Source organism: Orcinus orca, chromosome 4 (assembly GCF_937001465.1).
Source record: "Orcinus orca chromosome 4, mOrcOrc1.1, whole genome shotgun sequence".
NCBI classification, from domain to species: domain Eukaryota; kingdom Metazoa; phylum Chordata; class Mammalia; order Artiodactyla; family Delphinidae; genus Orcinus; species Orcinus orca.
The window spans coordinates 89673501-89688862 of NC_064562.1; the positions used below are offsets into that span (position 1 = coordinate 89673501).

Consider the following 15362-nt stretch of genomic DNA (forward strand, 5'->3'; position numbering starts at 1 on the left):
TGTAGAGAACAAACATATGGAAACCAAGGGGGGAAAGTGGCGGGGAGGGGTGCTGGTATGATGAATTGGGAGATTGGGATTGACATATATACAGTAATATGTATAAAATAGATAACTAATAAGAACCTGCTGTATTAAAAAGTAAATAAAATTAAATTTAAAAAAATCTTTAACAGAAAAATCCTCAGTTACAAATAACTACATATTTCAGGTACACTAAATACCTTCATGTTAATGTTTTTAAAGGAAAAGAGGGAAAAAGAGTTAGAAAATCAACACTCCCAAAACTGTTAAGAGGTTTATTACACCTGTAAAAAGAATGCAACCACAGGAAAGCTCAATTGAGTACAACATGAATTTTTCTGAGGCTGTGATAGACACTTTAGGGTCCCAAATAGGCCCTGCAAATAAATATCAAGAAATAGCAGGGGCCCTGAAACTGTTTTAGGTCAGCTTTCCTCCCCTCTGTCTGGCAGGCCAGCGGGTCAGAGCGCTCACAGATTTTGTACATTTGGGGCGCATTCCCTTGTTTTCCACAGTCATTGTTTTTTCCAGTTCCTTTGACTGAGGACAGTTTCACCCTGGGTTCTAAACAGCCTCTGGTTGCTGCCTGGAACCCTCAGCACACCTATAATAAATGATCCAGACCTGGAGTCCTGGCTCCACGCTCTTGTCTTCAGAAGTCAGTGGTGAAGCTGGAGGGAATGAAGAGCCTTCTCGCTGTTTTCTGACAAGGATGTTCTAGGTCCAGAAAAAATTAAGGGACTAAGTAGTGAGTTAGGAAAGAAGAGAGGCAAAGGAAGCAGACCACCGGTGACCGGAGAAAGTGTTTCTTGCTTTATTTTTTTTGAAATTTGTCCTTTTTTATGCTTTTTTTTTTTTTTTTTTCGGTACGCGGGCCTCTCACTGTTGTGGCCTCTCCCGTTGCGGAGCACAGGCTCCGGACGCGCAGGCTCAGCGGCCATGGCTCACGGGTCCAGCCGCTCCACGGCATGTGGGATCTTCCCGGACAGGGCACGAACCCGTGTCCCCTGCATCGGCAGGCGGACTCTCAACCATTGCGCCACCAGGGATGTCCCGGAGAAAGTGTTTTAAAGCTAAATTCAGATAGTTTGGATTAAGGCATCTGGCTCCCTCTGGAATAACAGTGCTCAAAAGACAAGCCAGCAGTAGCGGCAGCTAAGACTTCCGAAGAGAGAGGTTTTTCTTCTCTAAGAATGGGAGCATTGTGCAGATTACTCTTCTGATTTTGAAAACACAGACCACACAAGCGCTTCAGGAGCCTTTGCATAGAGGGTGAATCCTTAGCCCTTATGGCCTTAAATCTTATCCTAGACCACTCACATCTCATTCAAGTGACTTTCTATTGTAATGACACAACAGGCTCTTCTCTGCCACGTGGCCTTTGCACTTGCTGTTCCATCTTCCAGGAGTGCTGTTCTCTTGTCTCTTCCCAAGGCTGGTGCCCCTTCTAGTTTAGGGTGACATTGTTCCTTCCTCAGACCATCCTATCCAAATAGCCCACCCTATCCCCAGACACAATTGATCCCATTATACCTGAATTGCCTCTTTTATTCATTACTGTATTCTCAGCTTCTAGCATAGTGCTTGGAATGTATTGGAGGCCCTCAGTGCAAGAGAATGAATGAATAAGTGGGTGAATAAATGAAAGAATGATTGAATATAATTCACATTTTTTATTCTCTGGAGCCAGCAGTTAGATGGAGTTTGGTGGAAAAGATTAATTACCTTTTCTGTTTTCCTAGGCCAGTGGTTCTTAAAAGTGTGGTCCCAAAACCAGCAGCAAGAAATCAGCACCACCTCGGAACTGTTAGAAATGCAGATTCTCAGGCCCCACCCCAGAGCAACTGAGTCAGAACCTTGGCGGAGGGGTGGGGGTGGGTAGTACCCAGCAGTCTGTATTCTAGCAGATTCTCCAGGTGACTGTGAACCTTGAGAACCACTGCGCCAGTTCACGGATGCTGGACCTGGGTCTGTCTGATGAACTCTGTGCCCCCCAGCCCTAGAACAATGCCTGGCACAGAGTAGACAGGAAATATTTGTTGAATGAGTTAATCTGTCTCCTCTTTCTTCGAAAGGTGCTCACCCCCTGCCGTACACACTGAAGGCAGTGGGTATACAACTGTCAAGGAAGGAAGTGAGTGCCATTAAGAGGGCCAGAGGGAGGCCTCTTGTGCTCTGCACTGCAGACGTTGCCAAATTTAGAATGCCAGCTCACCCATCCCTTCTTCCTGTGGCCTCCGGAGCAAGAGGGGAGATTTCCAGCTGCTGCTAGATGCTAATTCGTTTTCATTTGACCCTTCAGTTCCTGCAAGTGAACCCAGGGGAGAGGGTGATGAGAGGCAGGCTTGCTTCACACACAGACCAGGGAGGAGAGCAGGAGAGAAGTGGTAGAGGTGGAGCCAGGCCAGCAGCGGCACTGGCGCCCAAGGCGGCTGGAAGGGGCAGGTCCTTGCTGCTCATAGACGGGCTCCTTGTTTCTATGCCAAGTATTGCTCTTGGCCCAGGAGGCTCCCAGCACAAGAGAGACTTTCTGGGGCTCTCAGCCTTGCTATTTTTACACTCCGACTTCCAGGCCCTGCTTCTGGAACAAAACTGCAAATGACAACGTGGGCCACAGAGCCACTTAGAAAGGATATCTATAGCTTTCTGCTCTTACCACTGAACCGTGTCCCACTTCCCTCTTCTCCTTGAAGGCGCCTTCAGCAAGATGCAGTGATGCAGTGATGACATGACAGGAGACCATAAAGCTTCTTAGCTGTGAGATCCTGTAGGGAAGGGAGGAGGGAGAAATAGGTGGGATCTCAGTCTCTGCTGTGTGCCCAAGTGTGGAATAGGATCCTCGGGTTTCCAGGGGGAGAGGCTGCAGATCCATGGACCCGCTGAAGTGGCTGCCTGGGTTTACTGGATGCAGAATTAGAGAGGGAGACACGGAAGGGAGGACCCTATGCAACGCCTATATTGGAAGTGTCCTTGCATGGATGTACCTAGTCTCCAGGGCAAATCTTGGTGCCCTCACTCACCAACTCTGTAACCTTGGTCAGGTCAGCTGGCCGGTCTCATAGCTTCAGACTTGAAGCCATTGTGTCCTTTCTTATGTGTCCCTCCCCTGCCCCCGCCCCGTTTATACACCTTCTAAATTCCCCCAAGCTGACCACAACTGATTTTTCTCAGATCTCTGAAAAAGTAACATCCATTTCTACATAGGGACATAGTTTACCCCCTTGGCTTTAAACCAAACTGCCGTCCTCTCCGAGCCTTAGAAATGGGATAACCATAGTGTGTCCTTCATGGGGCAGCAGTGGACACTCCACAAGCTCCTGCAGTAAAGAAGCAATAAAGCAGCTGGATATTTCAGCCCACAGCCCACATCAGCATCCCTGTTACTTTTACTGTTAATAACAGCACAGTTGTTACCAGCTGCTGAGAACCTCGTGGCAGCATTAAGAGAACTTGGGTTTAAGCCTTGAACGGCCCGGCTTCTTGTCTTGGCTGGCTATTATTCCCACTCTTACCTTCTGGTGGGATTGATGTGAGCATTCAACTAATCCCTGTTTTCAAGGAAAATCTTGCATACAAGACCAATATTTAAAACAGGTAAAAATGTTGCTGCAATAGTCAAAAGACTCTGGACAGGCCTGGAGTTCCACCTACCTGCACCACTGTCCTCCTCCCCCATTTGATAACATTTGAAAACCAGTGACCTGTTGAATAAGGTCCAGGGTACTTATTTAAATGTGTACATAGTTCTACGTAGGAAAACAAAGCACATTGGGGCTTTGAAGATTAAACAAAATGAAGTGTAATGGCACTGAGGTACCTCAGAAGGCATATTTCTTGCTGTTCCTGTGGAACCTGTCAATAAAAAAATGAAACAAAATCTCAACTCCAGCCCAGGACTCTTTCCAGTTTATCATCTTGTATTTCTTTTTGTCCATAACAACATTCACATATGCCTTCAAGGGAAGTAGACATGCTCTTAACTAGAAGCTAGTATTCCCGAGCTTTGTGAAGTTGCTCTGTTTTATGAAATTACGCAGAACTGATTTCTTCAGAATTCTTTGCTAAGTGCCAAGTTCAATTCCCATCATTCAGGACTTCATTCACTTATTTCTCCCTCCTTCTTCGTGCATTCTTCCTTCTTATCTTCCTTTCTTCTGTCTACCCTTCTGTCTATCCATCCATCCACCATCTATCCTCCATTCATCCAGCTCATTGTAATTGAACACCTGCCATGCTAGGTGTTGGAAATATGATGGTGAACATGACAGAGATAATGTCTGCTTGCCCTCACAGGGCTTACATTCCTTACAACCAGGGTAGGGTGATGTGGAAGGGATTCTATAAATGATTCTGAACTGCTGATGTGCCCACCTCACTTCCTTCATCATCATCATCTGATCATCACCAATTTTTAGCAACAGAATAACCCACCTTGTAATTTTTATTCCAACAAAATCTCACCAGAAATTCAAAATATAAACCAAATATAAGTGAATGGGTCTGGTTGAAACAGAACAGACCACTTTCTGCCATGCAGCCCAAGGCCCCTCTCAACCACTTTGGAAAGCCACACCTGAAGACTGCTGACCTTGGTCTCTGCCCTTGTGCTGATGTGATTTTATATTCTCATAGTGTTATGTAGCTATTCTTTGTATATGCTAATGTCCCAGCTGTAGAGACAACGGGGATACATGTGTAAATTCAGGCCCTCAGACCTTAAAAACAACAGAAACGGTAACTAGCATCCTCTTTAGGTCCTTTTAGTTTCCATCTCGAGCTTGTTGTCTGAGCTGCTAGAATTGGACAAGGGAACACCCTTGGTAGGGTTTTCTCCAACTTAATACCAAGACCTGTGTATTTTACCTTTCCCATCCCAGTTGAAATATTTAAAACAAAATAACAGCAGAAACAACCGTCTCACCCCCTAAAACGGAGACAGGACAGAGGAGTGTATGCACATGTTTGTTTCGAGTTGTTTCTGAAAGATTTGGGTAACTTGAAATTATTTAATCGTGCTTAATTTCCTGTAGGGGGAGGGGAAATTTCCATCATAATTTGAGACAAGTGGCAGTTTTGCCTCTGGCAGATTTAAATGAGAAAAGTGAATGCTGGGATGCTAACCAACCGCATGAATGCACATCTGTGCCCATAGCCTTAATCAACTTCTTTGTTTGGTTTCTTTTTTTCTTCTTGCGGCTGTAGCAGCCTCAGTGACGCCAGCCCACAGGATGCAGTGACATTTGCTGAGAGCAAGGCCCACACACTTTCTCATTTAAATTGCTGTAAAGGCTCCAGCCCCAGGCTTCCCTGGTGGCGCAGTGGTTGAGAGTCCGCCTGCCGATGCAGCGGACACGGGTTCGTGCCCCGGTCCGGGAAGATCCCACATGCCGCGGAGCGGCTGGGCCTGTGAGCCATGGCCGCTGAGCCTGCGCTCCGCAACGGGAGAGGCCACAACAGTGAGAGGCCCGCGTACCGCAAAAAAAAAAAAAGAAAAAGAAAAAGAAAAGGCTCCAGCCTCTTGTGAATGACCACACAGAAAAGGGCCTCATCCTTAGAATGAAGTGATCCCTAGATTTAGAGCACAAGTTTATTAAGTTTTTCTACCTATGTATGTTGATAATAGCCACCTGCAATTCCTCCATTATGCCTCCCTCTCTATGGATTTCTTACTCTGCTTCCTTATGTCTCTCCTTTCTTCTCTAGCACTTTAATCCATCTCATACTCAACTCAAAGAAGGCCAAAAATGAGATTTTTAAAAAACAAATAGTTATCCAGTAAATTAATAAAATATTGATATAAGCCAGGGATGACTGAAATTGCCCAGTAGATGTATTTTATTTCCCCCACACACACACATACAGTTCTTAAAAAATTATTTTTTGAATTTAAATGCCTTTGGACTTTGCACATGCTTACCAGTTTGCCACCATCCTCACCATTCTCTGTTGTATCCCACACCTATCCTCCTTCATGCATTTATATTACTGGCTGGTTTTTAGAGTCAGTCTGGTTCCTTTTCGAATTCCAAGGCTTTTTCAGTCTGCCCTCCTTGGGAATCTCCTGTGTGCAGTTTAGAATTCTAGAGTATTACGAAAGACATGGCTACGTTGTAGATGTTTACAATCAAATGGGAGGAGTTGTTAAAGCAAATGAAAGGTATAAATCCAGTACTCATAAATCCAATAACTCATCCAGAAAGCAGTTAAAGAACATTAGAGTTGTACTCATCGCTGGGAATGATATATGATCCCAAACAGTAAATCTTACAGATGTACAAAGGGATACAGTAGGTTTTGTGTGTAACCATGCAAATTTTGGTTGGGTAGTTGATTCTGACTAATGGAGCTTTAGCCTGTTAGTTCATAGGCTCCTTGGAGCTGTAGGATGACTTGATAATGGGTCCTCTATATCCATGTTCTCAAGTGTCAACCTTCCAGTTCTTTCCATGTTTCTTTCCGTATTCCCCCTCTTTCCATACTTCGTGTCCATAGGATGGCTTCAGTTCTTATTTGGGCTATGGACACATCTGTCTGTGGAATTCTCCTGACTGTTGGTAGTAAAATTGGAAGACTGTAATTGTTTCCTCTTTGAATAAAACCCTCACTTTTTTCCATTTTCCAGCAGATATATGGAGTGATCACTCCTTTCAGACTGATCCAGATTTGCCACCTGGCTGGAAAAGAATCAGTGACATCGCTGGGACCTATTATTGGCACATACCAACCGGGACGACTCAGTGGGAACGCCCTGTCTCCATCCCAGCAGATCTCCAGGGTTCTAGGAAAGGGTCCCTTAGTTCTGTAACGCCATCTCCCACCCCAGAGAACGAGGTAAAATGGAGTGTCTTTGTGATGGCTTAGTAGAGTGGATGTAACTTGTGATTTCTCCTTAGACTCATTGCTTCTGCCCCAACAGGTCATCCAGGTAAGCCTTTGATTTTCATGCATGTTGCATTTGAAACCGAAATGCTTCCTCTTAGTGAAGAGTGTTAATACCATCTTTCAGGGATGTTTTCATTTTTTTAATGGCTTTTGGTCTCTTGAAACACCATTTCAGGTACAGAAAGTAAGAGAGGCTGATTAATGAGAAGTGGTTAAGATTCCCTGGGGCTCACGGAGGCAGTAATTTACTCTGTAGGTGCTGTTGCATGGTGCTGGTTCCATAAAATATTTACACACAGAAGAATGTCTCTTGGCCAGATGTGTTATAATTACTGCATATCTTATTAATATCCGTGGGCTCATTTGACTGCATGGAGAGAATGTCTGCAGGAATAACCCTTGAGAGCCCTTAAATGCTTAATTTCTAATAAAAAAAAAAAAAAAAGAGGATCTGTTTATTTAGCAGAAGTGACATTGTTTTAGAAGTAATTAGCAGTATAAATTTGTTCTGTCCCTGAGGATGAAATCTGATGTTTAAACAAAGAACTGAGGCATTAAAAAATTCCATCGTGGTATTTACTAATACAAAAATCCCTGCAGTGAACCTTTGTGAATCCTGATAACTAAATATTCAAGAGAATTACAGTGGGAAAAGGTTAGAGTTAAGTAATGGCTTTGCTGGAGAAAAGAAGTTTCATTCCTAACACACGGGCACTTCTGCCTTTTTTTGATCACAGTCTTCTGCTCATTTTCTTTTACTTTGAGGACATGGAAGGAATTTGAACTGCGTCTCTCACCCCAAAGTTTCTCTACATATTTGCCGCTATTATCACCGCTATTATCACCCTTCCTGTCTTTGAAAGTAAACAGCATCTTCCATTATTTACTTGCTCTTCTCTGGGAGGCGGAAGACCTACATTCCAGCCACATTCCTGCTTTTACTGGGCTTCAGCATCTCACCCCACCTGGGCCTCAGATTCTCCATCTTTCAAGTGATGGGTTGAGGCGAGCTATAGGCCCCGTTGATAGACCAGGGCCTTGGTTTGTTGGTACTTGGCCCTGATGATCAGATATGTGCTTCAGTTCCACTGAATCACTTAGGATTTTGTTGCTTATCACTGGGTGATTTTGATAACTTTTTATTAGCATAATATTCCTCCTCTCAGGGCACATCCCATTGAGTCGATTTCTTCGCCTTATGTGAGGTGTGCTGGGGGATAAAGATGAACCAACACAGGCTGCTCCTCGTGGAGCTCAGCATGAAGTGGAGCCCTCTTCCATTCCGGCCCAGTTACCTCTTGGCATTTCTCCCTGGACCGCAGAGTGGCCTCCCAGGGGCTGAGCGGGCCAGGACGCCCCTGGGCTCTCACTGAGGCACAGAGCCCCTCTTTCTTCTTCACCTGTACTGCTTGGCTCTCGGCATCTCTGTTAGAATCTTTCTCCATTCCAGGGCTCCATCCCCCTTATTGTAACCCTTTACCATCTTCACCCCCAGGGAGTGCCCTGCAACCAGAGAATGCCCGGTTGGGAAGGGGGCCTTGGCACCAGTATCTGTCCATTACAGACAGGGAAACCGAGGCACAGAGAGGCCAGTGACCAGCAGCCATGCTGGCTCTAGAACGCAGGGTTCCCGAATCCTCCTTGAATTACAGGTCAGAGTCCTTCTCACTTGGCTTCCCTGGCTCTGAGATCTCAGCCTCCCTGCTTTCTCTTGGTCCAGAGGTGAGGAGATCAGACTAACTTTGAGATACCATTTCTGTTCAATGAATCTCTTGTCCTCTGTATGTGGAAGAAGTGAAGTTTGTCTCGGAGCCCACCTCCTGAGGCCGAGGCATGGGTGGGGTGGAGCCCAAGGAGGGCATCCCGAGGTTTATGTGGCTTGGATTTTTACTTCTTTGATTAATATGGTAGACTTTCACTTTCATGTTTTCTGTGAAAAGCCTTAGGAAGAACGCAGCACAGGTGGGCTGCTGGCCCTGGGGATAATTATTGGGAAGCAGAGTCCTCTTCTCATCCCTGAGTCACCTTCTGATGCCCACTGTTGCCTGCTCTGCCCCGTCCATGCCTGCTTCCACCCCCTTCCCGCTCACTGCCTAGCCCCCCTTCCCAGGCTCCGACTGTGTCCTGTGGCCGCCTGCCTCACTTGCTCTCCTGGAGTTCAGTGTTTCCATCACATCCCCACTGGTCAGCCTCCCAGCTGCTCTTCATGACTTTTTGTGGCTTTCAGGGTATTTTCATAAACGTCACTTCATTTGTCCCCTTCAAGACTCTTCACGCAGCAGAGATGACAGCTATTATGTTTACCATTTAAGAGAAGAGGTAACCGAGGCTCAGCAAGTTGAGTAACCAGGCAGGTGGCGTCAGGGTGGCAGGATGGTTCTGTTCCTCTCTTCTGTTGCCATCGTGTTGGACAAAGCCTTATCCCTCCAAGAAACATGGTAACAAATGTGTAGTTTTTTGAAGTTTCAGAGAGAGACCCATTTCCAGCTCTTTAGTTTTCTTTATTAATTCTATTTATTTATTTTTGGCTGTGTTGGGTCTTCATTGCTGTGTGGGGGCTTTCTCTAGTTGCGGCGAACAGGGTCTACTCTTCGTGGCATTGCCCGGGCATCCCATTGCGGTGGCTTCTCTTGTTATGGAGCACGGGCTCTAGGCACATGGGCTTCAGTAGTTGTGACTCGTGGGCTCTTGAGCGCAGGCCCGGTAGTTGTGGTGCACAGGCTTAGTTGCTCTGTGGCATGTGAGATCTTTCTGGACCAGGCATCGAACCCGTGTCCCCTGCACTGGCAGGCGGATTCTTAACCGCTGAGCCACCTAGGAAGTCCCCCAGCACTTTATATAGACCAATGGGATAGATGTTCTTTGGATCAACCTTTCGGTTGTTTGCTTCACGTACATTTTTTCCCCTGGACATCAGGCCATCCACTAAGTCAAAGAACCAAGCAGATTTAAAAGGCAATACATTAAAATCCTAGGGGCAAAGGGATGAGCAGATAGGTAGAGAGGAGAGGAAGGGGAGAGGTGGGGGAAGACACAGACTGCTGCGTTCCCAGGTCCGGCAGGTGCTGACACGGATATTAAAGCAGAAGCACTAAGGGTAATCGAGTGTATAGAGCACCAGCTTCATGCCTTGTCTCCTTACTCCTCATAAAACCCTACGCATCTGTGCGACAGTTGTCATTACCTTCTTACATTTGACAACGCACACAGAGAGGTGAGGGAGCTCGCCCAGGATCACACACCTAATACCTAGTGGAGTCAAGCCTGAATGGAGGTCTCCTGGCCCCTGCCCCTACTCCAGGTTTCACTATGTGTGTATGGAGGCTTGGAGAGCCTTGAATGGCTTCATCTCACTCCAGGTGACATATGCAGCACTTTCTAGAAGATGACTTCTCTTGATAACATTGTCTCAGGTGCTAATACCAGTTGAAGAGAAATGATTATATCTTTGATGCCATTTCTTTGGTCCCTAAATAGAATCTATTTTGACTAATTTGGAAACATGAGAGAAAGCAAAATGTTAAGGGCGAGAAGAAACTTGTAATATGTCGCGTCAGAAACGCACATCTTACACAGATTTTTCCTGAGCTGGCTTAAAAAAAAAAAAAAAGTGCCAAATCTGTTGACTCAGCTTCACAAAAGTTTAGGACGGAAGGCTTCCTTACAGTTTGAAAATTTTACATTTCACATTCCAAAGTTCACCAGGGAAGTGTTAGGCGCAGCACATAATGTTCCCTCTGCATACGCCAGCAGTATTTTTTGAAAGTTTATAAACTGGCCGGGAAGCATTTGCTGCTGAAATTTGGCCCAAAGATGATCTTCCCCTAGTCCATCAGTTTGTTCCAAGTTACTTAGATGTTGAATTTTAGAGAGAAGAGGGAGCTACACAAAATATTGTAATGAATAACTATTGGCCCATAAGCAAGCCTTACGTAGACTCCTTCCAGCAGAAGGTGTTTCCAAGTTCCTTAAGGATAAGAGTATGGAGGACCAAGTGGGTCTGAAGCAAGGGAAGGTCGACTTGTTTCTCAGGACCGTGATCTCTTGTTGATCACAATTCACTCTGTTCTTGCTGCATTGCCTCTGGAGTCTGGGAGGGGCCTGAGCAGCTAACTCCCCAGGAGGGGCAAAACCCACGTATTGCATTAGAACCTACGGATTTTCACATACATCTCGAAATAAGATGACAACATAAAGGGGCCAGTCTGTCATCATTTTACTGAAATTCTTGACCTGATCAAGTAATCATGACATTTTAGAGCTGGCAAGAACCTTTGAGAAGGGCTTAGTGAATGCTACGGCAGTATTTCTCAGCCTGGGAGCCAAGGATGGTGGCTAGGATGTCCTCTGGGGTTTGTAGAACATGCTAAGTTTCCTTATTTTTACCCCAGGCCACTGAGCAAGACTCTCTAAGGGTAGGGCCTGAGAATCTGCCTCTATCATAAGCGTTGCAGGAAATTCTGAGTGAGTACAAGAGCTGGTCTTCTAGCAAATTCAGTCTCCTTGTTTTTATTTATATGTCACTTCCCCTTCAATTCTTTGGCTTCCGCTAGCATCTCCTGGGAAGGATTGTTCTCACCCGTCTGCTTTGAAAGCCCTTTAACCTTTATTCCATTGTGTCTCTTTATAGTATTCTTACTTGAGGCACGTCCGCCTCCCTTTTGGGGGGTGTCGGGACCTGCCCGCCTCGTCTTGTGTCCTCGGCACTTGGCACAGTGCCTGGTACGTGTCAATGTTCATTAGATGTTTGCTGAATGAAGGAATAAACCAGCTTTGTAGCGGAGGGAGCTCTTAGTTGACTTGCTGTAGCGGCAGAGCCAGCACTAGAGACCCAGGTCTCCTGATTCTCCTCTAGTTTGTAAATAGTGCTACTGCTGACAGAGACTAATTTAATTGCACAAGCATTTGTCAGTTTGTCTTCCAGTTAGATTCTTTTTTTTAACCTCTCTGGATTTTATTTGCATCATAAACCATAACTGTTCCTTTGATAGTGTTGCATCCAGCAAAACACGGAAAGCAGTTTTAAAAGAAGGAAAAAATATACACACATATGTGGATACAGTGCTTATTAACATTGACTGGCCTATTCCTTGGAATTCCAGAATTCCAGGTACTCTGCCATTTATCATCAAGGCTACACATACCAAGGCTCAAGTCTTGACAAAAGAGGATTACGAAGCATAACTCATAACCCTTGGTAGTCCCTAGGCTCTCAAACCTTTTATTCTTACAAATGCCTTAGCAGAGATAAGGACACTGCTATTCCTGGGCACTTTCAGGCAGCCAGCCCCTGGGCTAAGGGCTCATGTTCTTGACCTCACTGTGTCCACACGCTGGTGGGAAGTCTTCTAAGATCCCAGAAGAAAAATATGGAAGAAGAAAACTCTCAGTAGTCAAGGTCATACCGTCAGATTGATTCCCCTAGTAGGTCACGAGGGTGCCATGCTGAAAGGTCATGAAGGGTCATGGCAGGTGCCGTGCTCCAGGCGCTGGGTCTGTCCCCACTGTCTCTGAGGAGCTAGGGCTCCAGGGCTCTCGAGAACCTGAGTGTCATCACCGTAATCAGGATAAGGGGTGCTGCAGCCTGGCCAAGGTCAAGACGAGCACCAGGAGGGTGTGTCCCCAGCCATAACTCTGACGCCACCATCTCTCAGCTGTGCAAGGCTTTAGCTGCATTGCCTGAGAGATGACCGATTGGAGGTTGTTACCCATGGAAGATGGTCCCTGTTCGTCCTCTACTCTCCTTTACCTCTCTTTGTGTCTGTCTTCCCTGGGGCATGTTGCTCGCCTGCCTTTTCCTCTTTTATTGTCTTTCTCTTTGTCTCTTCTTTCATCTCTCACTCCCATCACCCAGACTGCAGACTCTCTGTACAACCCAAGCATCTGTGTTGGTGTCTTTTTTCTTTAAATGATTAGCTAAAATGTTGTATTCTCTCTTCTTAATTAAAAAAAATAATAATAGATGAATAGAATATATCGTTCTTAACATTTAGGACAAACTGTTTTGTCCTTCATTGCCCTTGACTTAAAAAATAATAGTCACTTAAATGGAGGAGAAAGTTTCTCATCTTTGATGTCAGTGAAAATTTTAAACATGGGAAGGAAAAAAGGTCTTTGGCCTGTTCATAGCATGTAATGTTAGTTTCCATTTTTATTTGCTTTGAGTTTTTCTTCAGGAATACTTATGTTATTTTAAGGTTTTGCAAAATCACTGTATAGGGCCTTTGTTTATTTAAATCTGTAAAAGGTGATTGTTGGAAGTTTGCCAGCTGACTCCTGTCTCCGTAGCATGAGAGCTAGATCCATGCAGTCTCAGAACCATAATCAACTTTTACTTTACAGGGACTCCTACATCCAGAGAGTAAATACATAAAAAAATTTAAACACACAAGTATAGAGAAGTGTTTGATAAAATGCCAAAGCCTTTTCTGAATACTTGTTTTAAAAAATGCTCTTCTTTCACTCTTTGTAGTCCTAACACAGTGTCTTTTGGGTATAATTTCTGATATCAGATTCCCTTTGTCAGACACACATGCCTTTTTAAAAATGTCTTCACAAGAGCACAATTATCTTGAATCTTCCCAATTCACCATCTGATTACATTTTCAAAGTTCAACCTAAATGAAAACCAAATAATGCTCACGTGTAAATGATGATGACAATTCGGGACCAAAGAGGCTTGTTTTCTTTTTTAAAAAGAAATTTTAGCTTAAAATTTTATTTTGTACTTGATATTTCCAGTCCTTATCATGCGTGTTTATTAATTCCCCTATGATGGTAACTCGAAACATTTTTCGGTCACTGGCCCTTCTGAGAACAGAAAAGTTGGGGATAAAATGCACTTGCACAAAATCCCACATCCATTTCAGGGGGTTCATAGGTCACCACAGCTGACAGGTTAAGATTTTCCTGTAATATTTTCTCCTCAGTAAAAGCTGAACGCTGCTTTTGGGGATGGAGTGAGGAAAGAGGTGAGGGGCTGGACAGCATTCCTGCTCTGTGCTCAGTAAAAGAGATTATTTTTAAAAAATAAATAAACAGCAGTGGTCCAAGTTCTGTTTTAGTTTGAAAAACTGCAGGTTGGGTGCCTAGTCCAGCAAAGAAAGCAACAATGACACCAACTGTGTAGACGTGATAATGGATCCAGATTTGCAATGACCATGCCCTCAGAGAGCCCTTCAGAGCCAAATAAATGCATTTTTTCAACACCTGGGACATTGGATCTTCACTGCTTCTTGCTTTGAGTGGCTTTAAAAATTGTATTGTGTGCGGAAGTTATGGGTCAGTACTACTGTCTCATTTTCAAAGAACTTTAGTTGTAAAGTTACTTAGTGGAAAAGTTTCTCTTACTGATTCATTATTCAAGAAAAGAGATTTTCCTGACAAGTGGAACAAGTTCATAAGGATGAACTTTATGGGTGTCTTATTAGTATCATTTATTTCCCCAAATGTCACGTGAAAAATATTTGAGTATTCAGTCAATATAGTAGAAAGAAAACAAATGTTTCCGTTGTTGTCCGAGGTGAATAAAGGAAGGAGTTGTTTAGATTCGAAGGTCTATCGTCAGAGGTTGCCCAGCAAGGCAAGGCTTTGCACTTTGTTCTATAACTATGTTTAGAAAAGCATTTCGTGATCGAATATTCATTTGTGAAGAGGCTTGGGTGGCAAGGAAGTAGAGTTTTTTATGAACAAGAGGAATTTACATTAGATTGTCTAGAGCTATTTTTTATTAGATTAAATCTCAGCAAGATGAGGTCAGGCTGGGTTCTTTGCCCTCCATCATTGCCATTTTTTTCTTTTAAGTGAAAATAATTTGGCCCCCAGCTTTTTTAGGCCCTTAGCCATGGACATTCCCGTTTCCATCCAGCACATTGACAAGCAACATCCCTAATTCCACCTCCACCTCAAGGAAACAGTTCTGTTTGGTTAATAGGAGACAAAAAGGTGCCTGTGAAATTAGGTACGCTGGGCATTTAATACTTTGATGCATAGTGTGTGCTTTTAAGACCACATTTAGAAAGTATCGATAACTTCAATGTCTGGTAATGACGTTCACCCATTTGTTTTGGTAAGTAATTAAAGCGCCCTCTCTTTCCTCCTGCCCTAGGCCTCAGGTGTTGATCTAGATCAAGGGAGAGCGAGCTCACATGCTGCCGTTAGAGTGAATTTGTTCCCTAACCCATCCTGTGAATATCAATGCTAACAACAGTGTCTTGTGTGTGTGTGTGTGTGTGTGTGTGTTTTCTTTTTTTTTTTCCTTTCCTTTTCTATCCTTTATTATTTTCTTTCTTTCTTTCTTTTTTTTAAATCAATGTGCTTTTTCCTTGTGAATAATTATATGTCTAGAAACAGCCATGGAGTGATTTTGCTGTTCTGAATGGGGGAAAGATTAATAGTGACATTTGGAAGGCAAGTATATTGTCAGATTTTAGCTCATTTAATATTTTGTCCTTTTT

At 44.2% G+C, this 15362-nt stretch overlaps 1 protein-coding gene across 17 annotated transcripts in view; it reads left to right on the top strand.

The window, feature by feature from the left end:
• Positions 1-15362, top strand: part of APBB2 (amyloid beta precursor protein binding family B member 2) — a 384909-nt gene that overhangs the window by 258508 nt on the left and 111039 nt on the right. For 13 of the 17 annotated variants that reach the window (XM_049709563.1, XM_049709564.1, XM_049709570.1 and 10 more), the window contains 2 exons: positions 6647-6855; positions 15253-15315. In XM_049709563.1, coding sequence (XP_049565520.1) covers positions 6647-6855; positions 15253-15315 — 272 coding nt within the window. The remainder of the gene's footprint in view (positions 1-6646; positions 6856-15252; positions 15316-15362) is intronic. The other 4 variants (XM_049709578.1, XM_049709577.1, XM_049709574.1 and 1 more) reach the window with 3 other exon arrangements.